General features: G+C 35.4%; 4 protein-coding genes across 4 annotated transcripts; all 4 read right to left on the bottom strand.

Annotated features, from left to right (window-relative positions):
• Positions 1-4,618: 4,618 nt before the first annotated feature.
• On the bottom strand, positions 4,619-6,117 carry LOC130993500 (fasciclin-like arabinogalactan protein 21). Its single transcript, XM_057918403.1, has one exon. The coding sequence runs from the start codon at positions 6,032-6,034 to the stop codon at positions 4,817-4,819; it is 1,218 nt and encodes a 405-aa protein (XP_057774386.1). The 5' UTR covers positions 6,035-6,117; the 3' UTR covers positions 4,619-4,816.
• Positions 6,118-6,718: 601 nt separating this feature from the next.
• LOC130993499 (membrane steroid-binding protein 1) lies at positions 6,719-9,394 on the bottom strand. Its single transcript, XM_057918402.1, has 2 exons — positions 8,928-9,394; positions 6,719-7,245 (listed from the first exon to the last, which is right to left on the bottom strand). Exons 1-2 carry the CDS (start codon positions 9,239-9,241, stop codon positions 6,879-6,881), a joined length of 681 nt encoding a protein of 226 aa, XP_057774385.1. The 5' UTR covers positions 9,242-9,394; the 3' UTR covers positions 6,719-6,878.
• A 5,456-nt stretch (positions 9,395-14,850) lies between these two features.
• Positions 14,851-16,577, bottom strand: LOC130993498 (putative pentatricopeptide repeat-containing protein At1g12700, mitochondrial). The gene has a single exon (XM_057918401.1). It carries the CDS (start codon positions 16,480-16,482, stop codon positions 14,908-14,910), a length of 1,575 nt encoding a protein of 524 aa, XP_057774384.1. The 5' UTR covers positions 16,483-16,577; the 3' UTR covers positions 14,851-14,907.
• Positions 16,578-18,751: 2,174 nt separating this feature from the next.
• On the bottom strand, positions 18,752-21,285 carry LOC130993495 (F-box/LRR-repeat protein At3g48880). Its single transcript, XM_057918400.1, has 3 exons — positions 21,096-21,285; positions 19,841-20,230; positions 18,752-19,447 (listed from the first exon to the last, which is right to left on the bottom strand). Exons 2-3 carry the CDS (start codon positions 20,200-20,202, stop codon positions 18,889-18,891), a joined length of 921 nt encoding a protein of 306 aa, XP_057774383.1. The 5' UTR covers positions 20,203-20,230; positions 21,096-21,285; the 3' UTR covers positions 18,752-18,888.
• Positions 21,286-21,978: the final 693 nt, after the last annotated feature.

Genomic DNA, 21,978 nt, shown 5'->3' with positions numbered 1-21,978 from the left:
TAAACATAAATTTAAAATTACTTAAAACATTAAAAAAAATACATAAAAATTAAAAAACACCTAAAAAAAATACATAAAAATTTTAAAAACCTAAAACATCATTAAAATCACATTCCTTGATAGCCTAGGATAGACCACGACGCCTGAGCACGTCGGCGACCATGGACGCGTGCAATGCACGTTGTGCGTCCGTCATGTGCGTCGTATCCGTGTTCAGGAGCTGCATATCGAGCTCCCTCTCCCGGATATCGTTCCTCCGCTGGTACTGGGCGGTGAATGCCCTCATCTGCTCGTCGGTCCTCTCCAACCTCTCCACTATTTCTGGTGGAGGATCCGAGCTCGTATGCGACGCTGCTGCCTTCCCTTTCCCTTTCGCCGCCGCTTTCGCCGCCTTGTTGCCAATGGGCCGGGCAGAAGAGATCTCCTCGCCCGACGCCGAGGTGGTGAAGCCGCCCTCTTCCGTAGTCTTTGTCCTCTTGAAGGCATGCACGTCTACAAGGAGGTACATCGACTTGAACTTGGGATTGTTCCGGAGAACTCTCCACGCGTTCTAGAAATTGAAGGAGGCCCTGTGTGGGCTTCGAGCCTTGAAGAGGGTTTGGGCCTTTTCACGAATCATATCATCCGAATGACCGGACGGCCAATTGTTGCGCGTCTCCACCCAAACAGCTTCCCAGAGACGCACATCCGCGCTCACCCGGGACCAGTGGCCTTGAAGTTGCTTGATCTTAAGGTCGACGCCGAGGATGGTGTTCACACGTTCGCGGATCCGGCCCCAATATGCCTCTCCCTTCTGATCCGTCCCACGGATCGAGTCGTTGGTCTCCTCCACCCAAATTTGGATGATGAGATCCGTATGCTCGGGAGCATACGTATGACGGTACCTAGCGGCCTTGTCGTGTTTGATTTTGGTGGCCATTTCCTTCCTCCGGTCGCCTTTCTTTGGTGGGGAGACACTCTGCTGAGCACTGACCGGTTCCTCCTCGGGCGGGCTCTCCCCCAAGTTGATTCCTCCCATATCAGGATGATAATCGGAGGAGAGATCGGGGCACCAATTTGGATCGTAGAAAGGGTTGTGTGGATCCATGACGGAGAAAATTGTAGGAGAAGAAGAGGTGTGAAGAGAAGAAAATTGGAGAAGAAGAGGTGTGAAGATTGTGGGGAGAAGGTGGGGTGTTTTAAAGAAGAGAAGAAGGAAAAAAAATAAATGAAAACGGTCGGTCAAAGGTGCGGAAACCGAGGAGCTGCAGTCAAAATTCGAATAAAATTTGAATTTTCGAATCTTTCCTTTTTTTTTTAAAATTGGGCGCGTGCATTGCACGCGCCATCTCCTCCGCCCTTCGAGCATACTCGATAACTCGAGGAGTCCTCGAGGAGCTCCACGCCGCAACGCCCTCCTCGACTCCCAGTGGCTCCTCGAGGAGCCACTCGAGTACCCGCATTGCGGGTGCTCTTAACCCCGATGAGCTCTGACCTAACTCATTCTCTCATCTAACCTTTGTGTCGCTTCTTCTCTCCTTCTGAATCGACTGCATCATCTCTTTCTTCGACGCTTCCCTGTCTCTTGTTTCCCCACATCGCAGTGACGAAACATCGTTGCCCCTGTTGTCTTCAATCGGAGAGCCCTAAGCGCCAATTTCTGAGGATATTTTCAATTCAATGGCCACATCAGCCCCCTTCGATGAAATTGTCAAATTAGATGCTACCCCTCCCTCCCCTCTGATGAATGAATCGATTATGACCCTACACACCTCTCTCTGATGAATGTCTCGATTCAGATGTTACACTCTTTCCCTTTGATGTGTGGGTTGGCTCAGATGCTACAACCCCCTGTCTCTTCCCTCCACCCTTCCATTGTGATGAAATGTCGTTGCCTGCCAAGATGAAAGGCTCTAGAGTTTCCTTGAAATCCGACCTAGAAGTCGGTGCACAGAGTGGAGCTTATAGGTCATTTTTTTTTATGTAATGCAATTTTAAAAATTTAATTATCTTAATTAAATACTATAATTAATTGTGTAATTTTAACAAATTTAATTAATGTAACAATTTTAATTAAGCAGGAAAGTAAAATGAGATTAATATAACTTTAATCTTAAAATATAACACTTATTATGGAACATAGGAAGTAATAACTAATTAATCTTAAAATATAAGCTCCCTTTATTTTAGGATGGGCTGGAATAACCAAGGCTCTACAGAATCAGTCGACCGGCCCGGTCCCAAAAACCGGGTCTCAAACTAAACCCACTTGCCTTATCTTATTTATTTATTTATTTGAAAATTGTGGCGCGAGCTAGTTCGAGCAGCCTGCTTTTAGCTAGGGGTGTTTGGAGTGTGAGATTGCGGTCGTCGGCACTTAACATAGCTTGCTTGATTAGAGGTTGGAAACTTATTGTTTTTTTTTTTAGAAAAGGATGGAAATTAAATTTAAAAGAGCTCCTTTGGGAATTTGATCAATACTTGGAATGAATATTACAAGGAACATCACAAGTCACAACCAATCTATGAAAAAAAAAATAGCATAAACAAGCGGTTCACATATTGTTTTCTTGAATCAACAAATCAATGACATCTTTGTTCATCTTCACCTTCACGTTTAATTTTATGAGGATATATATTGCTTGGTCAACTGATAATCTTGTTGATTAGGCCTTAACATAACTATGAGGTTTGATCATGTACAGTTGTACTTGTACCATTGTATCTGGTACGGATATTCAAACAATATTAATAAATTTAACTTGTTTATTTGTCATCAACTAAAAAAGATGGAGCACTCAACAATGTATGTCTTAGTTGTAAGACAATGATAAAGACAATGATAAAAATAGCATTTGGCTGTATAACAACTGGCTCTTAAATAGTAAGTAGTAATTAAAACGTTCATTCCATAATTATGGCTGCCATAATAGGTTAAATTAGTAATTTTCTATTTATATAATTATATATTTAATTACTTTTAATCAATGATTTATTATCTTACAATATTACCCCTACATATATTCTATTTCCTTAATAATCAAAGATTACTTCCTTATATATATTAAACTAATTATACTATGTTTGACTAATTAATTATTACCTACTATATATAGATATTTATTTTCGAATTCAATTCACATATCATTGTGAGTTTTGTAATGGATTCAATTTGAATATCAATTTAAATGTTATGTGTAATTCGAATTAAAATAACATCACCATAGCCATCCCATCACCCTTAATCTTTTATGTTTTTTCAATATACAATTAATCAAGATATATTTGAATTTGCTTTTTAATTAATTTATAAAATTAATAAGTTAGTAACAATATTTGAGTCACTTACATATTTTGATCTATATATTTTTTATATAAAATTTATAAAATAAAATTCAAGAATCATGAACATGGGGTTTTAGTTCAAAATTTCCAACTTTTTTTTTCAAAAACTTGGAATATGTGACAACAGTGTTTAGAAGATATATTTTTATTTGGGAAAGATAAAAATACAAACTTTGAATATGTAACAAGAGTGTTCAGAAGAAATATTTTTATTTGGGAAAGAAAAAAAATACAAACTTTGAATATGTAATAAGAGTGTTTAGAAGATATATAGTTTTAATCAACAAAGATAAAAGTATAATAAGAGTGTGATAGAGAAAATTTATCAAAAAAAAGTGTAATGGATAAGTGTATGTAATTTCACGTGTATAAAATTATTTATTTATTTATTTATTAAATTGCAGCTTTATTAATAAAATGAAAAAAGAAAAAAACTAGTACTCCCTCCGTCCATAATTTAAAGCCCCACTTTGGTGTGGGGCACGGAGACTAAGAAAGCTGATTTTTTTTTTCTTATTTTTTTTTCTATTTTCTTGTTTTGTATCTTCAATTTATTTTATTAAATATTCGTCGAATATAATTATTTTTATTTTTGTTTTCCTATGATGTATGTATGTGATAGATATAAGTGTTTTTTTCAATCTCTTATTTTAATTTGAAATCATATTATTTTATTAAATAATTTTTATATATCGGCTCAAATTCAATTTTATCCGTTCAATTCAAATATACTAATTTCTCATAATTATTTTAAATTTTTTTTCTTATTTTTCATTTCTATTTTTTTGTTTTGTATCTTCAGTTTATTTTATTTAATTTTCATTGAATATACTTTTTTTTCTATTTTCTTAATTATGTCATGTGTATGTAATACATATACATGTTTGTTTTATTCTACCAACCAATTATTTATCCATATCGACACAATTAATCAAACTCCAAATCCATATATATATATATATATATATATATATATATATATATATATATGGAATAAAAAATAATTGATCATTTACGTACATCATGGAATGTGTAATGTGTAGGTGTATAAAATATTACATACAATTATGGAAAGAAGAGTATTAATTGATGATTAAGGAAATAGTAATACATCCAAAATAGTTTAAGGATATTTTAGTCATAAAATTTTCTATGTAATTTCAAGGGTATTATGGTAGCCATAATTATGGCTCCATATAATTTCCCTTTATTTAATTATACTTCAATCTCCTGAGATGTCTCGCAGAATAGATAGTATTGACAACTCCCTCAAGTTAAATACTAGTAAATCAGATATATTTCAAACGATGAATATTTTCCACTTCTCAATCACATAATCGGGGGAAAAAATTACGTTCTGTTAATATTCATCTCATCCTCGAAGAATCATGAATAAGAAGTCAAAAACCATATCTACATTTCTGTCTTCCTTCACAAATGTAAAAGAAGAGCAGAAAAGATAAAAGAAAATGAAAAGACAGAAGAGTGAAGTCTACTCAAACAAAGTCTGGAAATCAAAATCCCTAGAAATTCCATGAACGACCAAGTTGGTGGAGGAGAAGACGTGGGGCCTAGTAATTTGGACTCCATTTACAGCGAGATTTGGAGAAAAATGAGTAATCTGGAGATGAGAGTTGGGAAGCAGTGTGGCGAGCGATGAATTCCCGGCTGCACTCAACTCCACATAACTGAAACTCCGTTGCAGAATGTGAAGTCTCACAATTCTGTCCAACAAGGGCGACGGCGAAGAAAGAAACTCGAAATTAGGCGGAGCAAACACGGTGACAGAGGCGAGATTCGAGTAATCTCGAAGAATCCCATCAAGAACAGCGTTCAATCCGATGGCAAAGGAAACAAATCCGTTGGAGCTCAAGACCCTAACTATCCTCCTCCACTCAACCGCTCCGCTCCCTGCAAAAACGCTGCTCTGATTGAAAAGGCGACACGAGGGCGGCGTGGTGTCGAAGGGCGCGGCGACGCCGTGCACGGCCAGGGGGCCTTGGAGAAACATATCCGGGTGAGAGACCAAGACGTGGTTGATCATGAGGGTGCCGTCGTCGTTGTTGGTGGTGATGGCGAGCCTGTCGTCGTCGTGGGCGAGCGTGTTGAAGCAGAAACCGGTGGGTTTCTTGGAGAGCTCGGCCATGGGGAGGGCGGCGGGGACGGCGTGGAAGCGGAGGAGGTGGCGCATAGTGGATGGCGGGAGGGAGAGGTTGGAGATGGCGGAGTCTTGGATGGCGAAGAGGGTGGTCTCCGGGGAGGAGAGGAAGAGCTCCGGGGAGATTTGGAGGAGGGTGGCGGTGATGTGGAAGGCGCCGCGGAGGCGGAGGGCGGTGGAGGCGTTGAAGGCGAGGGCGTGGGGAATGGGAGGCGGGAGAGGGTGAATGGGGGAGGGGTATTTGGCGCTGGAGATGGCCATCAATGCCAGGGTCAAGGACATGCCCAGGTACAAGGGGGCGTGCCACCAGTGGGAACACGACGAATCTGCTGCCATTGCACTTGCCAATTTTGATTGTGTGTGTGTGATAATTTCAATCTCACAAAATAGAAGAAGAAGTGAGACGCAGTCTACTGAAAAGATGACAAAATCAAGAAAAGTTTTTCTTGTACACACCAAGTGATGACTAATTGTTATCTTGCTTGGGAAAGATAGGTAACCATCCACTGTATTTATACGTGTTGGAATAAGTAAATTGCTAATATCCATCATTTGTGTAAATTTTTGCTATCTCAAACTCTACACTACCAATTTTATCTCAAATTCATGAATTTTAGATGTTTTCTCATGTATTCTTATTTTTCATGAAGAATAATCATCATTTTTCAATCTTGAATTGTCAATTATTGAATCTCACGCGAGGGACATAAATTCTTTTTTGCGAAAATTCAATTTTTTGGCAATAACTTTATTTGTTCATTGCAGTGTTCTAACAGAAAAATGATATTGACGATGACTAATCACTATTATTGCCTATACATGTATGAGATATTTATATTCCAGCAGCCAATTCCTACTTTTGTGTTCTTTAATTTGCAGCCTGAATAAAATATAAGTTTAGAAAAAAAAAAAAAAAAAAAAGAACACTATTCCCTTCATCCACAAAAAATAGTGCACTTTCATGTACAAATTATACATGGAATTGCTTCGTTTTTCGTAGATGAAGGGATATACAAGAAAGTGCTCCACTTTTTGTGGACAAAGAAAGTATTTATACACCAACAACAACAAAGCTGAATTAGTTTGAAGAGAAAATTTTGTAAAATGGAATTTGAATCGGCAAAGTCCTTGTCTACTTTGTGGGGAATCATTCCTGCAATTCTTGTAGCATTTCTAGTGGAAAGATGATGGTAACGTAACGTTGTCCAAAGATTTCCACCTCAATAATGAAATGAATTCGCGAATAAAACCCAGCTCTATAAGCTTCAAGTCATTATTAAACAAAAAAAAGTAGGCAGGTGGCGATGTACAAGGGCTGTCATAAGATAGAAATGATGTAAATAAGGGTAAAGTATCATCCAACCCGATTTGCATTAACATATTGATATTTGATATTTCACTCCTTTTTCTCGACATCAACATCAGCGGCAGCAGTTGCGCTTTCCTCAGCTTCTTTAGGAGTAGTCTCTGATGGACCATCTTCAGCAGGTTTAGCAACATGACCCTCAGCTGCTTCAGCCGCATCACTTGCTTCACCTTCGGTGGCACCATCACTTACTGGCACGGTTGCCTTGACGGTTCCCACCTTCACATATTTGCTCATGAACTTGTATTCCCAATCTTGCAGAGCTTCCATCTCAAACACGCCCAGCCCAGTGAGGTCACCATTCAGATCTTTATCCTCAAAAGACATTTTTGCAAGAGCTCTGCTAGCATCCTTTCCCGCAAACAAAGCATACGGTCCACCAGGTCCATAGAACATCCTGCAACCACAAAATAAGCTCAGCTACACAAATTCATACGCAAGGCTGGCATTTGGCATACTGAAGCATCTATGTATTAAGTTCAGCTTGTTCTTAGGGAATCTAGAATTTGACTTCTTGCCTCCCAAAGAAGCATTGGATTGATAAAATATGTCAAAAAACGCAACTGACAGCATTGTTAGCGTACCAGTGTTTGCAGACCTCAACTATTAATTATGACACAAAACATCTATTGTACTTGTGTAAAGGATGATGCAGTGTGTACAAAGTTCCAAAGCATGCATGTATCATTCAACAATAATACATGAAATTCGGTATCTATCCATGTTGTCACTTGCACAATTCTCCCAGATAACATGATGTTCTCACATTTACATTAAGTCGGCAAGTCAGCAACTTAAAGAGTTCATTTTGTCTAACAAGATTTGATTATAGGGAATTCTTCGCTCTTATAACTTATAAGCTTGTGTTAGATGGTTAGCAAAAACCTGGTATAGCATTGGAATACGGCCGAAAGATAGATAATCTCTTTGAAATTTGATTGGAGTATGATTGTAATTAGCAATCAAACTGAATAGAAAGTCGAGTGATTTTCCCACCTGAGTTGATAATTGGCAGCAAATGATGAAATACTACCAATTTAGCGATGAAAAAATGTTAAGTGCCAAATCCACAGACACAAGACAGGAAATTAAGAATGTGTCCCCACATGACTCCCAACTTCCTGGTCTACTCACCACTGGTTAAGCATAGCAAAATAAAAGCTCAGCATCAGTGCTTTTATTTTGTGTAGCATATGGCATTTACAAACAACAACTACCTGATTTCTCAACAGACAATAACACAATTTGTATGCTGACTAGAAGAATTGGTTATTGAGCGGTATTAAATGATAGTAGAAGTTGCAACAATCAAGCTCACCACACGCAATTTGAGAAGCAGCATTTTCCTCGCTGAACATGCACATTCATTGATAGGAGCAAAAAAATATTGAAAACTGCATAAAAGTACCTTACAAGAAACTCCTCTCAAGAAAGGTGATGACTTGTACAGGCCTATTGACTTATCTTATCTTCTTTGAAAGTTTAATTAGTAAATAATCAATATCTTAAGTGAACAGATTACCTAGTTGCGTATAAACTTTTACATAGCAGATTCAGGATATCTTTTGCTTCCAAAGAACTTCTCTTTTGTAGTAAGGGCCCCGCACATTGAGTGAGGAAAACTAGAAAATAACGAGTAATAAAAAATCCCCAATCAAAATATCCTCTTAATTTCTTTTTCACAAGAAAAACAGATACTGTGACTGCATCTCTACGAAGGCTTACGGAATGGAGAAGGGAAAAAAGACATAAGAAAAAGGTCCTAATTCAAAGCAAAGTTTAATTACTTTATCCAGGAGAAAGGAAGCTCAAAAGGAGAGAATTTCAACCAAACATGGAGAAACAAAAATAGACTAAGAGAACCAACAGGTCAGCCAGATAAAGAGAAAAGGAAATTCCCCAAATCCTCCCTCTCTACAGCAAACACTAACCAGCAGCCAGAAAATCACCAAAAACCCTAACAAATTCAAAAAACACCAATCCCAGCAACATCAAATCCACCAAAACAGAAATTCCAATAAAGCACAAAAAAATATAACCCAATCAAAAAGAGAAGAGGCGAAGAGAGAGAAGATGGACCTGCTCTGCGAGACATCATAGATCTGACCCTTGATGGCCATGAGTAGAGGCTTCTTCGAATCAGAGCCGTCGTAGAGTTTCAAGTCCTCGGCGGTGATCTCACCAAGCTGAACCGGAGGCGGCAGAGGCTCCATCTCTTCCTCGGAGCCTCTCGGCCTCTCATGAACGCGGCCGCCATCGGATGAACCGAACAAACTCGAAACAACGTAGTAAAGCGTGAGGCCTAGAGCGAGAACCGTGAAGAAAGTAGCCGGAGACAGCCCTGTGTAGGCGGTGATCGATTCTTTCAATGTCTCCCACAACTGAAGGGCCATTGCGCTCTAGAGAGAGAGAGAGAGAGGGAGTGGTGGGTAAGAAGAAACTGGAATGCTATGCCGCCGAGTGTTGGAAATTGAGTCGGCTATTTGGACTGTCTGACTTGCAACTACTTATATTTGTCACCATATTTATAGAATTATTATCACAATCAATTAAAATACTGAATAATGATTTTGTTTATTTTTGAATGTTCTAAAATAGTAGAGTACTAATTCACTTGTTTAATTGAAATTGTATTAAAAATTTACTAAAACAACTCATTGGATATGAGCTGTTAGAGTGTATAATATATCTATAATATTTTAATATTTTTTTCTCTTCGTTTACGAAAAAACTTTCTATTTTTCATTTTTAGGACATTCACCGAAAAACTTTCTACCTGTTTTTGAACTTATACTCCATCTATTATAAATATCTCATTAATCTTACTTATCACATTTTCATTACTCTCAATATTAATTAAAACACTTTTTCATCATTTTCAATACGTTCAAAAACATTTTTCTTAAAATTCATGTCACTCCCTCCTAGAAAATTCTTTCGTGGACGGAGGGAGTATTTGGTAAGAATTTGTACAAAACACACTGTTTTTTTAATTTTTAAAAGCACAAAAATATTAGTATACTGATTTGAGTGATTCTATATACATCTACCGAAGTGATATACATAATACAAATCAAATTATTAACTTTATATAATCTTAATACATTATACCAAACAATATATTATACTTTACAGATATTTTAATACATCATTATATAATATGATTTGAGATTCATGTTCTCTCCTTAAATTATGATTCTACGTGGATTAATGAAAGAGTTTTATTTTATTTTTCTGCAATCCTACATTTCTTTCAACAAATTTCAACATGAAAACCTCTCTCAGTATGAAAATCTCAAATTAAGCATAGAAAATTTTCATATATTAATATTTTTTTATATAAAAACAAGATTTTTAGTTAATAATAAAATATTTAATATACATCAAATTAAAGATTGTGACAATAAATTTAATTTGATACTAATATGTCAATAATAGATTTAAAATAAGAAAATTATATAAGTTATAAGTTTCAAAATAAAATATTTTTCTTTCATTTCTCTTATTTTACACAATATAGTTTATGTTGCAGTTGAAAATATTATATATGTACATGTAGTTTTGATTTATGAAATTTTAGGACTTGGTAAAAGAAACAAGATAACTATTCAAATAATATATGGTTAAATATTATAATTTTCTTTAAACATATGTTATAATTTTTATGTTTCAACAATATTCACAATCTTAACCTCTAAATTAGAAAATTTATTATAATATGTGATATTCTTACAACTTGATATTCAAGCGTGATAATTTGCATTTTTATGTATCTTTCTCATATAGTAAAATGTGTAAATGGAGCTATTAATTATCTTTAATAGATAAGCAAAAATTAATCTGTATGACTTCCTATTGCATTGTTTAGACTCATAACATTTTTATTTTGTTAGATGATGCAATTAAATGATGTTTTTAAAAATTTCGCAGCATTAAGTTAGTCAATATTTCTATATGAGATTTTCGTTATTAATATTTTGTTATTTATAGTTTATTTAATTTAATATGGCCAAACTGGCTACCCCTAAGCGGATCCAATAATATTATTCAGTAAAATATACACCATTATAAAATACAATTTAGAAATATGACTTCGATTAGGGTTGTGAATTCCTAGAAAAGGAAAAAATATATGGATTATCTAACTTAAAAAAATATATTATTCTTGTTTATTATACAATTTTTTATGTGCAAAAATAAATTAATTCTAATTACATCTATTTTTCTCAATTACTTAAATTTTATCGTGTTGCGTACCAATATTTTTGTATTTACATAGATGACCAAGACCACCAACAATCACAAATTACTTTGATGTATACTAGAATACATGTTATTAATGCATATATGTGATGTATTAATGTATAATAATATTTTATTCGTCCCATTAAAAATGTATCATTGCTTTTGGGCATAGAAATTAAAGAATGCGTAATTGGCAGATAAAGTGAATTGATGGAGTGAGAAAAACATATTGAAATTTGTAAAAGTAGGTATATATATAGAGAGAGTAAGTGGTGAGCCCATTAATTAATTAGTCTTTTAATCATTTGCCAAAAAATGAAGAGACATTTGTAATGAGACATCTCATTATGAAAAATGAGACATTTATAATGTTCGCTATTTTATTTACACGCCGCAAGTGTACGGGTGCAATTGTGTATAGCAGTGACAAGGTCGAATCCACAGGGACTAATTGTTATCAATGCCTATTCTTAATTACTTTACTCTATCTGGAAAACCGAATTGTAAAGGTTTGATTTTTGGAAAACAATTTCAAAATTAAAATAAAGAAACACTGAAAAGAAATCAAGCTGTGAAAATGCGAAGTAACAGAAGAAAGAGAATTTCCCAAGGCAAAGGTTTCAACAGATTCTCCTAACTAACATGATTGATTCAATTAATGAGATAATTCCTAAGGCAATCTCAAAGTTAATTCATACCCACTCCCGTGGCATACAAATCGTTGATTACATGCAAGGTTACCATCCCTGGATCACACTTCTAACATGTAACTCCCAAAAGTTCCTAGGATTAAAGCCTTCACAATTATTAATTCCCTTTAGAATTAAAATAAATGTGTTCTATGCTCTTAGTTCAGGTATTAATTATCATCTCCCGATCTCAAATTAAAACCTATGATAATGCTAAATTGGTGATCAAGCAATAAAGCAAGCAGTTATAACAAGAACAAAGAAAGGAAAATAAATCTCAATAAATTAAATCAACAGTCAGAAATTTGAATCATGTTTACTCCCTAAACCCTGGGAAAAAGGGATTTAGCCACACATAGACATATGACTAACAATCACAATCTCAATAAAACTAATGAACATTAAACAATGAAAAACCGTAGAGAAGTCGAGATTCTTCAGTCTTGCTCTTGCTCCGTGTCTCACAGCTCTCAGGAAAAATCAGAATATGATCAAAGATGATAAAAGGTGCAGAGAATAAGTTCTTGGGGGAGTATTTATATGCCCTAGGTCTTGTAGCTCTCAAAAATACCCAAAATCACTAAAAAACCGAATTTTGGGCGGAAAAACGGCGTCTCGTGCGGCCGGGTCGCGCGCCCGCGCGCGCTGTCCAGCAGGTCTGTCTTCGTCGCGCGGCTGGGTCGCGCGGCCGCGCGCCTGGACCGCGCGACCTCGCGCGGCCTTGCGCAGTGATTTTGTTTTGGCTCGTTCTCCCTCGTCCGAACTCTGATTTACGAACCGTTTGCGCTCACGAACTTCTATCGAGACGAACTACAACTTCTATTTCAGCCAAATCTTCCAAATTCTGCTTCTTTATTTCTGAAAATACGTTCAAACACAAGCGAGTGACAAGTTCTTGACCAAAAACCAATATAAGCTCAAAATAAACCATCAAACACACAAAAACCTCATAACTAACCATCAAATATGACACACTAAGAGGTAAAAATGCATGTTTATCATATAATGGGACGGAGGAAGTATTATTTAGTCGACATTGTCATAGTGTGGTGCATTTTCAATCTTGTGATAGTAAATATTGAGATTATTGAGATATTGTTTAAATAGTGAATATTACTATACAAGATTGAAACATGAATGTGTAGAAACATCGCTTTTTAATTGATTTTGAGATTAATATGATTATATAAATGATAAATGGGAACAAAAATATAAATTTAACAACTTATATTTATAAAATTAAACGAGTTCGTGTAACTAATCAAAATTGGGACGGATACGGATATATATATTTAGATGGGTACAAACATTTATCACATATGCCTTCATGGAACTTTCTCTAATTTTAAGTGTCTTTGTTATTCAAATTATTTGAGTATGATAACATACATTATTGACGGGTATGAACATTTATCGACATGCCTATGTAATATTTTTTATTCTAATTTGTTAATATCTTATTTTTGTTTACTAGTAATGTTTATTTTGTAATATTCGAGTCTCTACTGATACTAATAACCAATTATTGTGACAAATTATATTTATAAATTTAAATATGTGTCGACAGTACACGTTTTATTGTACTTTTTTTATGAAAAGTAATAAAATTGTTATTTACATATCAAATTAAGATGTATCACTCTAATATAAAACTTATTTAGTTTATTATAACTATAAACACAATTAAAATAATTATATGTTGAATTTCGATGAGTTGCATACTAGTTTTACCAAACATGGTATTAATATGGCATATAATAAAAGATATCTCAATCCCATATTGCATATAAAATGAGATCATTATTTGTGAAAATAATGTACTATGAAATACTCCCATCATCCCGATAGTAGTGTTTCATAGCTTTTGGGCACGGAGATTAAGAAATGTGTAAAAAGTAGATAAAGTGGGTTGATGAAAATTATTTAAATACTAGGTATAGAGAGAAGATATATTTCTAAAAAAGGAATGAGAAATTTGTATTGAGACATCCCAAAAAGAAAAGTGATACATTTGTATAGGGACGGATGGAATAGTAAGTAAGGGCAAAATAAAATAAATATATATAAACTATTTTTTTAAAATAAAATAATGTACACTTTCTTCATCTGTGTTAAAATTGAATCGATACTAATTTTATAGAATGGATGGAGTATATGATTAAGTTTGTTTTGTCTTAAACTTTTTCAGTTTGAATTCGATATAATGAATTTTAAAAAATAAATATATTTTTGTAATTAAACATTTAGACCTTGAATATTAAAACTCTTATAAGTTTCAACGAAGAAATTAAGAGTCAATTAAAAGCTTAGACCTAAACTATGCATGGGCCACTATACATGGGATCGAGGAGCAATCAAATGAATTAGAAAGGTGTCAAAAGTTAATGTATTTAAGGAATTTGAGTAATTTTTTACGGCTAAGTTTATTTAATAATTAATAATGAACAAGCGACCATTTATATGTAGGGCCGTGTTGCTCTAGCCCATCAAAGTCGAATGGCTTTGAGTCTTTGACCGTAAGGATAAAAGCTTACATTCATGAATTTCTTTTAAATAAAAGATAATACTAGTGGGTAAGGATAGAATCGTCCTATTAGCGAGTGCATTTGCTTTGATTACAAATTTTTATTGAAAAATGATGAATAAAAAATATGAGATTTTTTATTTCTTATATGTTTACAGAGATAAAACTATTAGAAAATATTTTCATTTATCCAACATTGAAGAGAAAATTAGTGAAAAGAAGCTGCTCAAAAAAATATTCCACTATGTCTGGAAAAAAAATTCATTATAGTAAGTACGTGAAAATGGTAGAAAATGAATGAAAATATATTGTTTCTCTTCTTTTCCATTAAAGTGAACGCACCCTTAATGTACTTTCAGTGTGAGTCTCTAATACGATAGATGTCAATTTGGTCAATTTACTCAATTTTTTTATCAGTTTGATTAGATTGTCTGGTTATTTGAATTGGATCGATCGAGTCGAACTCTTATAACTATAAATTTTGGTCTCAACCATTTCAGTCTGTTTTGGTTATGTGATGAAGAAAAATGATGAAACAACCGAAGAAGGAAAAACTAACTTGTATAGAATCAAATGTAACTCTACTCAAAGTATTCAATCCTCAAAATATAACTATAAGTTTCTTAATAATCTCTTGCAATTTCTTATCTTTATATTCTCCTCCTCTTAGTTGATGAAGCAAAATAGACAAGTTAGCTGAATGAACCTCAAATCCTCTCCTGCACATTTCCTCCAAGAATGGAATCGCCTCATGCACCTCGTTCCTCTTCATCAGATTCCCCACAATAATGTTGTAGGTAACGCCATCAGGCGAGCAACGACTCCTCTCCATCTCCTCCATCAGCCTCATGGCCTCCACTTGACGCCCATGGTGGTAGAGGGAGTTGAGCATCATGTTGTAGATTTCTGTGCTTGGATTTAAGCCCTTGGAAGGGAGATGGTCAAAGAGGCTCCTAGCTTCATCAAGTCTCCCGCCCTTACATAAGCCGTTGATCAGAGCACCGTATGTTACTATATTAGGATTCAAGCCCTTCTTCTCTATCACCCTCAAAAACGCCAACGCCTCATCAATCCGATGGTTCCTACATAGACCATCCAACAAGATGGTGTAGGTGTGGAGATTTGGATGCAGCTTCTGAGCTTTCATATCCTCGAAAAGCTTCCATCCGTCTGAAAATCTACCTTGGCGTATTAGCCCCTGCATCATTGTGGAGTATGATACGGTCGAGTGCTTGAGACCTACACGCGGGATTTCATCAAAGAAACGTGACGCTTCATCAAGGTTGCCCGTCTTGCAATACCCCTTAATCAAGCTACTATAGGTGAATATATCGTGCTTGATCTCCGTCTTCGCCATTGAATCAAAGAGCTCTCTGGCTCTAACCATCTCGCCGCGCGAGCAATATCCATCTATCAAGGCGTTGCATGTGACAACACTAGGCGAGACGCCCTTCTCCACCATTTCTGACAGCAGAAGCAGAGCATCATCAACCATCCCACGCTTCGACAAGCCATCAATCACAGCATTGTAAGCTCGAACATTAGGCTCGTAGCCAGCTTCATCCAATGCCAGAAGCATATCACGCGCAGTGAGCAATTTCCCGGTTTTTGAGAGCCCGTTCACAACAGTCAGAATCATGACATCGTTGATCACACATAGCTTGAAGCTCAAAATTTTCTTGAATAGAAACTCTGCCTCGCCGATCTCGCCGGCCAGAAACAGCCCCTTCAGCAGCGTGTTGAACGTTGTCCCGTTCGGATCGTATCCGTTCTTGATGAAGACGCCCAGTACGGAGAATCCAACGTCCACGCGCTTCAGAAGGCAGCAGCAGTTGATGACGATGTTCATCGTGTACCAATCGGCCGCGACGCCCAAGTGGCGCATTTCGTCGAACACGTCGAGTGCAACCGAGTACAGCTCCTTCTTGGCAATGACGCTCAACAGATTATTGTAGACGCGGATGGAGGGCTCGGGCGACATCGACGCCAGCTCCCGCAGCGACCGAATCGCGTCGCTCGAGTAGCGAATGCTGCTAAAATCTACTCTGTTTCTGGGCTTCCGCGGAAGCGACGGCCTCTCTTGGCCATTAAAGTCGCGAGATGCATAGATGGATTTCACCGCGACACCGCTGCTGAAGAGGTGAATTGCAGAATCTGTGACGTTTAGACTTATCATTTTGGCTATAGTTTGTTTGTTCGTTTTGTTTTTTCAAAGGTGAGATTATGAGAAGAGTGGATAATGGATTCTTGGGAACTTAATAATTTAGCCAAGCAGCCCTCTCGTCGATTTTAGATCCTTGTCAGTTTATCATTCATTTTCACTATATATATAGTTTTCAATTATTAAAAGAGTGAATCTTTTTCATTTTGGTATCTAAAATTGCCCGATATTGTTATTATTATCTATATTAATATAAAAATATTTTAGACACAAAATATAGATTGCGTTCCTATTTATATAGCAGTATATAGTTTTAAGGGTAATTGTGTAAATTAAATATTTAGAAATATATATTAATTCATTAGATATTAAATTACTATAAAAATATATGAATTAATAATATTGCTTTATCTAAAATTTATTTGATCTATATCTGGAACTATTTTTAAAATCATAAGGGCCCGTTTGATTTTCAGTATTGGATTAATCAGGATATAAATTATCCTGATAATTTAGTGTGGATTAGTCATGATTTCTAATCTCAAATAGGTGTTTGATATCATTGGTAATTAATCCCAAAAAGTGTTTGGTATCCATTGAAATAGGTTGGATTAACATATCAAATACCTAAATTAGTAGCCTATGGAGGGGGTGGAATAATTAGTGTGGGTTAATCCCATGGGGGAGGTGGGATAATTAGTGTGGGTTAATCCCACAAAATAAGCTAGGGTCTTGGGATAAACTTGGAGTTGACCATATTAGTAACACATAATATCAAACACTACATAAATCCATATTAATTTAACTTATCCTACTTTTAAACCCATATCAAACAGGCCCTAAAACAGGTAAATATTCTATAAAATTTAACTACTTAACGAGATAAGTGAAAAACTTTTGGATCTAAGCATTTTATTAATTTATAGATATTAATATATCAATAAATTAATAATTTTTAATTTATAGTGTGTTTTCTTAATTTCAAAAATTATAATTTTAAATCAAATTATAATTTATAAACACAAATGAGAGATATATTATTGGAGATCGTAATGATGATCAAGTTGAAGATGATTCAACAATAGGTTAATATTTTAACAAGTTACCATAATATTCATAATTGTTATATTTTAACAATTATTAACTTACAATATTAACAAGACCTATATATTTATAAAAGGAATCTCTAAAAAAATATTCTTATTTTATTAAAATCGATGATGTTTTAAACTGACTTAAGTCTAGACCAAAGAAATTTATTAGTTTATTAATTTATTTGAGTATTATTTTAAAAAGATTTAATATTTTTTTTGTTTCTATCAAATAAAATAATACTCTCTCCGTCCATGAAAGAACTTCTTAGGAGGGAGTGGCACGGGTTTTAATAAAATGTTGTATAGTGTATTGAGAGTGGAGAAAAGGCTGTAAAGTGTATTGAGAATTGTGAAAAAGTATTAATAATTTATTGTGTTGTTTTAATTAATGTTATTTGAGTGGTGGGAATTGTCTTTGGTGGGGTATTGTCCCAAAATAGGAAAAAGTAGGAAGTTCTTTCGTGGACGTCCCGAAATAGAAAAATAGGAAGTTCTTTCGTGGACGGAGGGAGTATTGATTATGCATAATACGTATGCTCATTTTGCTTACCTCTTTTTTCATAATTTCCGAATGACAAAGAATAAAGAAGAATTTGACTTCACAATTGGACAGTTTCAGATTTTATTTCGTAAGAATTTTAAAAATTTAGGGCAATTAGTTACTGCTTGCAAGTCTTATCAGGTTTACCTCGGACAAACACCTGATTACAAACACCTAAATATGTAACGCGATTTCAACCGATCAACAAATTGCTTAATGAAAATTACATGATGTTTGTCCTAAGAAAATATGTAACGCGATTTCAACCGATTTTATCTGACGCAGTATTTTTCTTCTTTTTTATATCTCAAAAGTTATGATTATAATTACTAAACTTACAAATTTACAAAACTTGATTTCATCAATAAATCAAGTTCCCGTGTGTGACGTGCATGTATTTTTATCCTCAATAGTAGAATTTCTCCAATCTCAGTCTTTGAATTGGATAAAAATCAAGCATAATTAATTTAAATGACATGAATAATCAAGGACATTGAGATATCATAAAATTTCAATCCATCAAAATAAATAAGTAAACGCCTCCTTAGAAAAATATAATGTAGATAAATAAGTATAGTCTAAAAGTTGAAAACCATTAGAAAATCATTATATACAAAGGCAGTGACATTATGCAGCGGGGAAAGCCATCTAAATACAAATGCACATTGAAAAGAATTCAAATACAAAAGATGCCGCGGCTATCTCTCTGTGTCTGAAAAATAAAAATAAATCCTGGTTGCAGCAGCACAACTTATGTACATCAACTTATGTGCTCATACAATTTTCTCATATTGCAAGAGAATTGACTTCATCATCCCTCCAAAGATCTTCCTCGTACTTGTACCACCTTATGAGCCCCTCGTCGCTCCTCGTTCGCTGGCACATCGTGCACGACTCGCTCATGCACGTCACCAACTTCTTCAGCCTGCTGGCTCTCTCCAGAATCGACTTGTCCAGCGCTCCCAGGACTCTCCTAGGCGCAGGCTGCGGGGGCACTTCCACGAGCAGGCAGTGCGATATGTTGAGAACTTCTAGTCCCGGCAGGCACTCCAAGATTATGATCAGAGCATCCTTGAACAACACCGAGCAACGCAGGCTCAGAACTTTTAGGTTTGGCAGAAACGCAGCTAGTGTGGATGCAAAAAATATGTCGCATGGTCCCATTACTTTCAGTTCAGCAAAATTCTTGCAACTTCTCGAAATCTCCTCCATTAGATATGGGGGGTTTGATATGCTTGGCATTGTTAGTGACTCCAAATCTTCCCACATACGAACAGCCCGACATATGCCCGTCTTCTTTATTCTGTTCCACGCCGGCATCACCAGCCGCTTCAGCCGTGGGCACCTGCAATGCACATCATATATACTTATTGTTATATACTCACATTTATCTTCAACTACTAACATATGTCCTATACTTGAATTTTGCTTCCATGGCCTCCCACCAAGGTTCAATCATTTCTCTCATCTAAAAATCAAGAACCATCTGCTAATTATTTATATTCCTATTAAGATATATACGATTATCCACAGATATACTGAAACGAGCACGACTACAAAGATGCAAATTGTCAAGTCTTATCATAAGCTATTTCACCCTTTCAAGTGTCGTGAATGATTTTCATTTGATGGCAATCAGTTTATAGAAACACATTCGTGTGAGGAGAAAAGAGCGCATGCATCAGTAACTCTGTTGCAAAGCTAAAACATACACCAAGATAAAGAGCTGATGATTTACCTTTGAGCTGTATAGGTGAGTTGATCGTCACTGACATACATATTGTAATGAAAAATGAGGGTGAGTATGTTTTGGCGGCTGAGATTGAGAGCAATCTTCAAAACCCGCGTAAAAGTTTTATCAGATCGGCCATCCACATACACGTAGGGCTCCAACGGGATTTTGATGAAGTTGGACTTTAGCAAAGACAAATCAAGTGTCCTCCATAGCAAAGGGTCACAGGCCGCCATTCTCCACGTGTGACAAACATGAGCAACTCCAGAGGTGAGTTCAACGATGTTCAAATTCTCGAAAATCTTCACCAAGATATCAATATCCATGTCCTCCCATCGTCTCAGACCAGAATACATCTCCTCCATCATTCACACTTCACAAAATCCTCAAACCAGCCTAGAAACAAAATAATCACCATTAAGAATTAACTAGCACATCACTCCATATGAATCCCTCAAACATTCTACAATCAACGTGATTCAACAGTTGGTTCATGATGTAAGAACAAAATGAGACTAAGTAAATCAAATGGTGCGTCATGAACGATGATTTTAACACGCCAACAAGGAAGCATTTTTGTGGTGCAAAATTGCTAGGGAAACTTGCCTAGATACTAATGCAACAAGACCTGCTTCCCTGGCTACAGAATAAGCTCAACACGTCATATTTCCTACTTCATTTTCTCCAAATCCAATTACTAATTTTGTCACCACTCGCTCAATTTCTTGATATCATATCTTCAAATCACACATACTTCATTTCCGAAAACAAGATTTTTTTCTTCTTTCCCTTGAAATCTGGCATTGTTATGAACAACGAGGCAGGTATACGTTCAAATCGAGACTAAAGAATGCTAGGCCAGAAAAAAGGTAAGAAAAGAAAAGGGATAAATTAAGTTTTTCTAGATTGTTGAGCAGTTAGACCACAATCTTCACAGCAGGCATGAATTAAGCTCTAAAGAAAACTCCACCCTAAATAAATTCAAGAAGCCTAGGAGCAAAATTAACATGGAAGTAGACGAAAATGCACACACAATGCCACTCAGAAACCACAAGAAACACCAAATCATACGTAACTCGAAATGGCCATTTCAATTCTTTAAGAAAATCCTCAACTGACACACAAAAACCAAGATAAAATTTACAAAGATCCCACCATTAATCTTCATCCATTCACCAACATTCCAAGAAAATGCAAAACCCAGATGACAAAAAACAAAAATGAGGAATTGGCAAAAGATGCTGCGAAATTGAAGGAGTACCTTGAATTTTAGGGATCTTCGTGTATACGGGTTTATTCTTGATATGAGCCAATCTGAAATTGGCTATTTATTGCATATGTAATTGTTTTTCTGTTTATTGAAATGAAATTTTAGGCAGTCATCATGTAGTGTAACTAACTGTGCAAGTGAGATTAGGAGAGAGAATCAGATTCGAGGAGATAAAAAAGGACTGAAAACGCCCTGCAATGACTCAAATATATCGAAGATGACAACCAACTCGACTCCATTGAATTCACCACTTCACACTCCTAGATAGATTATATGATTTCTGACACACCCGTCAAATCTCATTATTATGTCTTTAACCAAACTGACAATCATTGCTTCTCACTCTCTTGCACCCATTTATTTAATTAAATCAAATTATACTTACTCATATTCATTATTCTTATCACGTTTTTCTCATTTAACCATCTGATTCTTCTTATTACGTTTTTACAAAAGTTAGTCTCGTGTTATTAATCCCAAAACTTTTGAACATTAAAATTAAAAATATATATATAAATTGACTAAAATGGATATGACTCGCACCAAAAAAGTTAATTATAGTACTTCCTGTCCCAATAAGCTTGTCACATTTCTTTTGAGCATGATTATTAAGGGAGTTAAATTAATGGAGTAAAAGTGTGTAAAGGAGTGAGACCATATTATTTTTAGTGTAAAATTATTACAAAAAATAGAAACATGACAATATTATTGGGACAATTCAAAAAGAAAAACATGACAAGATTAATGGGATGGGGGTATCTTTTATTAAAATTGGACAATAATAATAGGACAACCCAAAATGATAATTGAAACAACCGTAATGAAACATAAGGAGTAATAATCAACTCTCTAAAATATGTCCTTAAAAAAAACT

Source organism: Salvia miltiorrhiza, chromosome 7 (genome assembly GCF_028751815.1).
Source record: "Salvia miltiorrhiza cultivar Shanhuang (shh) chromosome 7, IMPLAD_Smil_shh, whole genome shotgun sequence".
NCBI lineage: Eukaryota > Viridiplantae > Streptophyta > Magnoliopsida > Lamiales > Lamiaceae > Salvia > Salvia miltiorrhiza.
This window is presented reverse-complemented; position numbering and strand designations above follow the sequence as displayed.

Bases quoted from the DNA above. Each gene is read 5' to 3' on its own strand.
- LOC130993500 (XM_057918403.1), bottom strand. From the start codon at position 6,034: ATGATGGATATTAGCAATTTACTTATTCCAACACGTATAAATACAGTG.
- LOC130993499 (XM_057918402.1), bottom strand. From the start codon at position 9,241: ATGGCCCTTCAGTTGTGGGAGACATTGAAAGAATCGATCACCGCCTAC. The intron at 7,246-8,927 runs GTCCATCTTCTC...TTGTGGTTGCAG, and splicing joins TATGATGTCTCGCAGAGCAG to GATGTTCTATGGACCTGGTG.
- LOC130993495 (XM_057918400.1), bottom strand. From the start codon at position 20,202: ATGATGGAGGAGATGTATTCTGGTCTGAGACGATGGGAGGACATGGAT. The intron at 19,448-19,840 runs GTAAATCATCAG...TGTGCATTGCAG, and splicing joins CTCACCTATACAGCTCAAAG to GTGCCCACGGCTGAAGCGGC.
- LOC130993498 (XM_057918401.1), bottom strand. From the start codon at position 16,482: ATGATAAGTCTAAACGTCACAGATTCTGCAATTCACCTCTTCAGCAGC.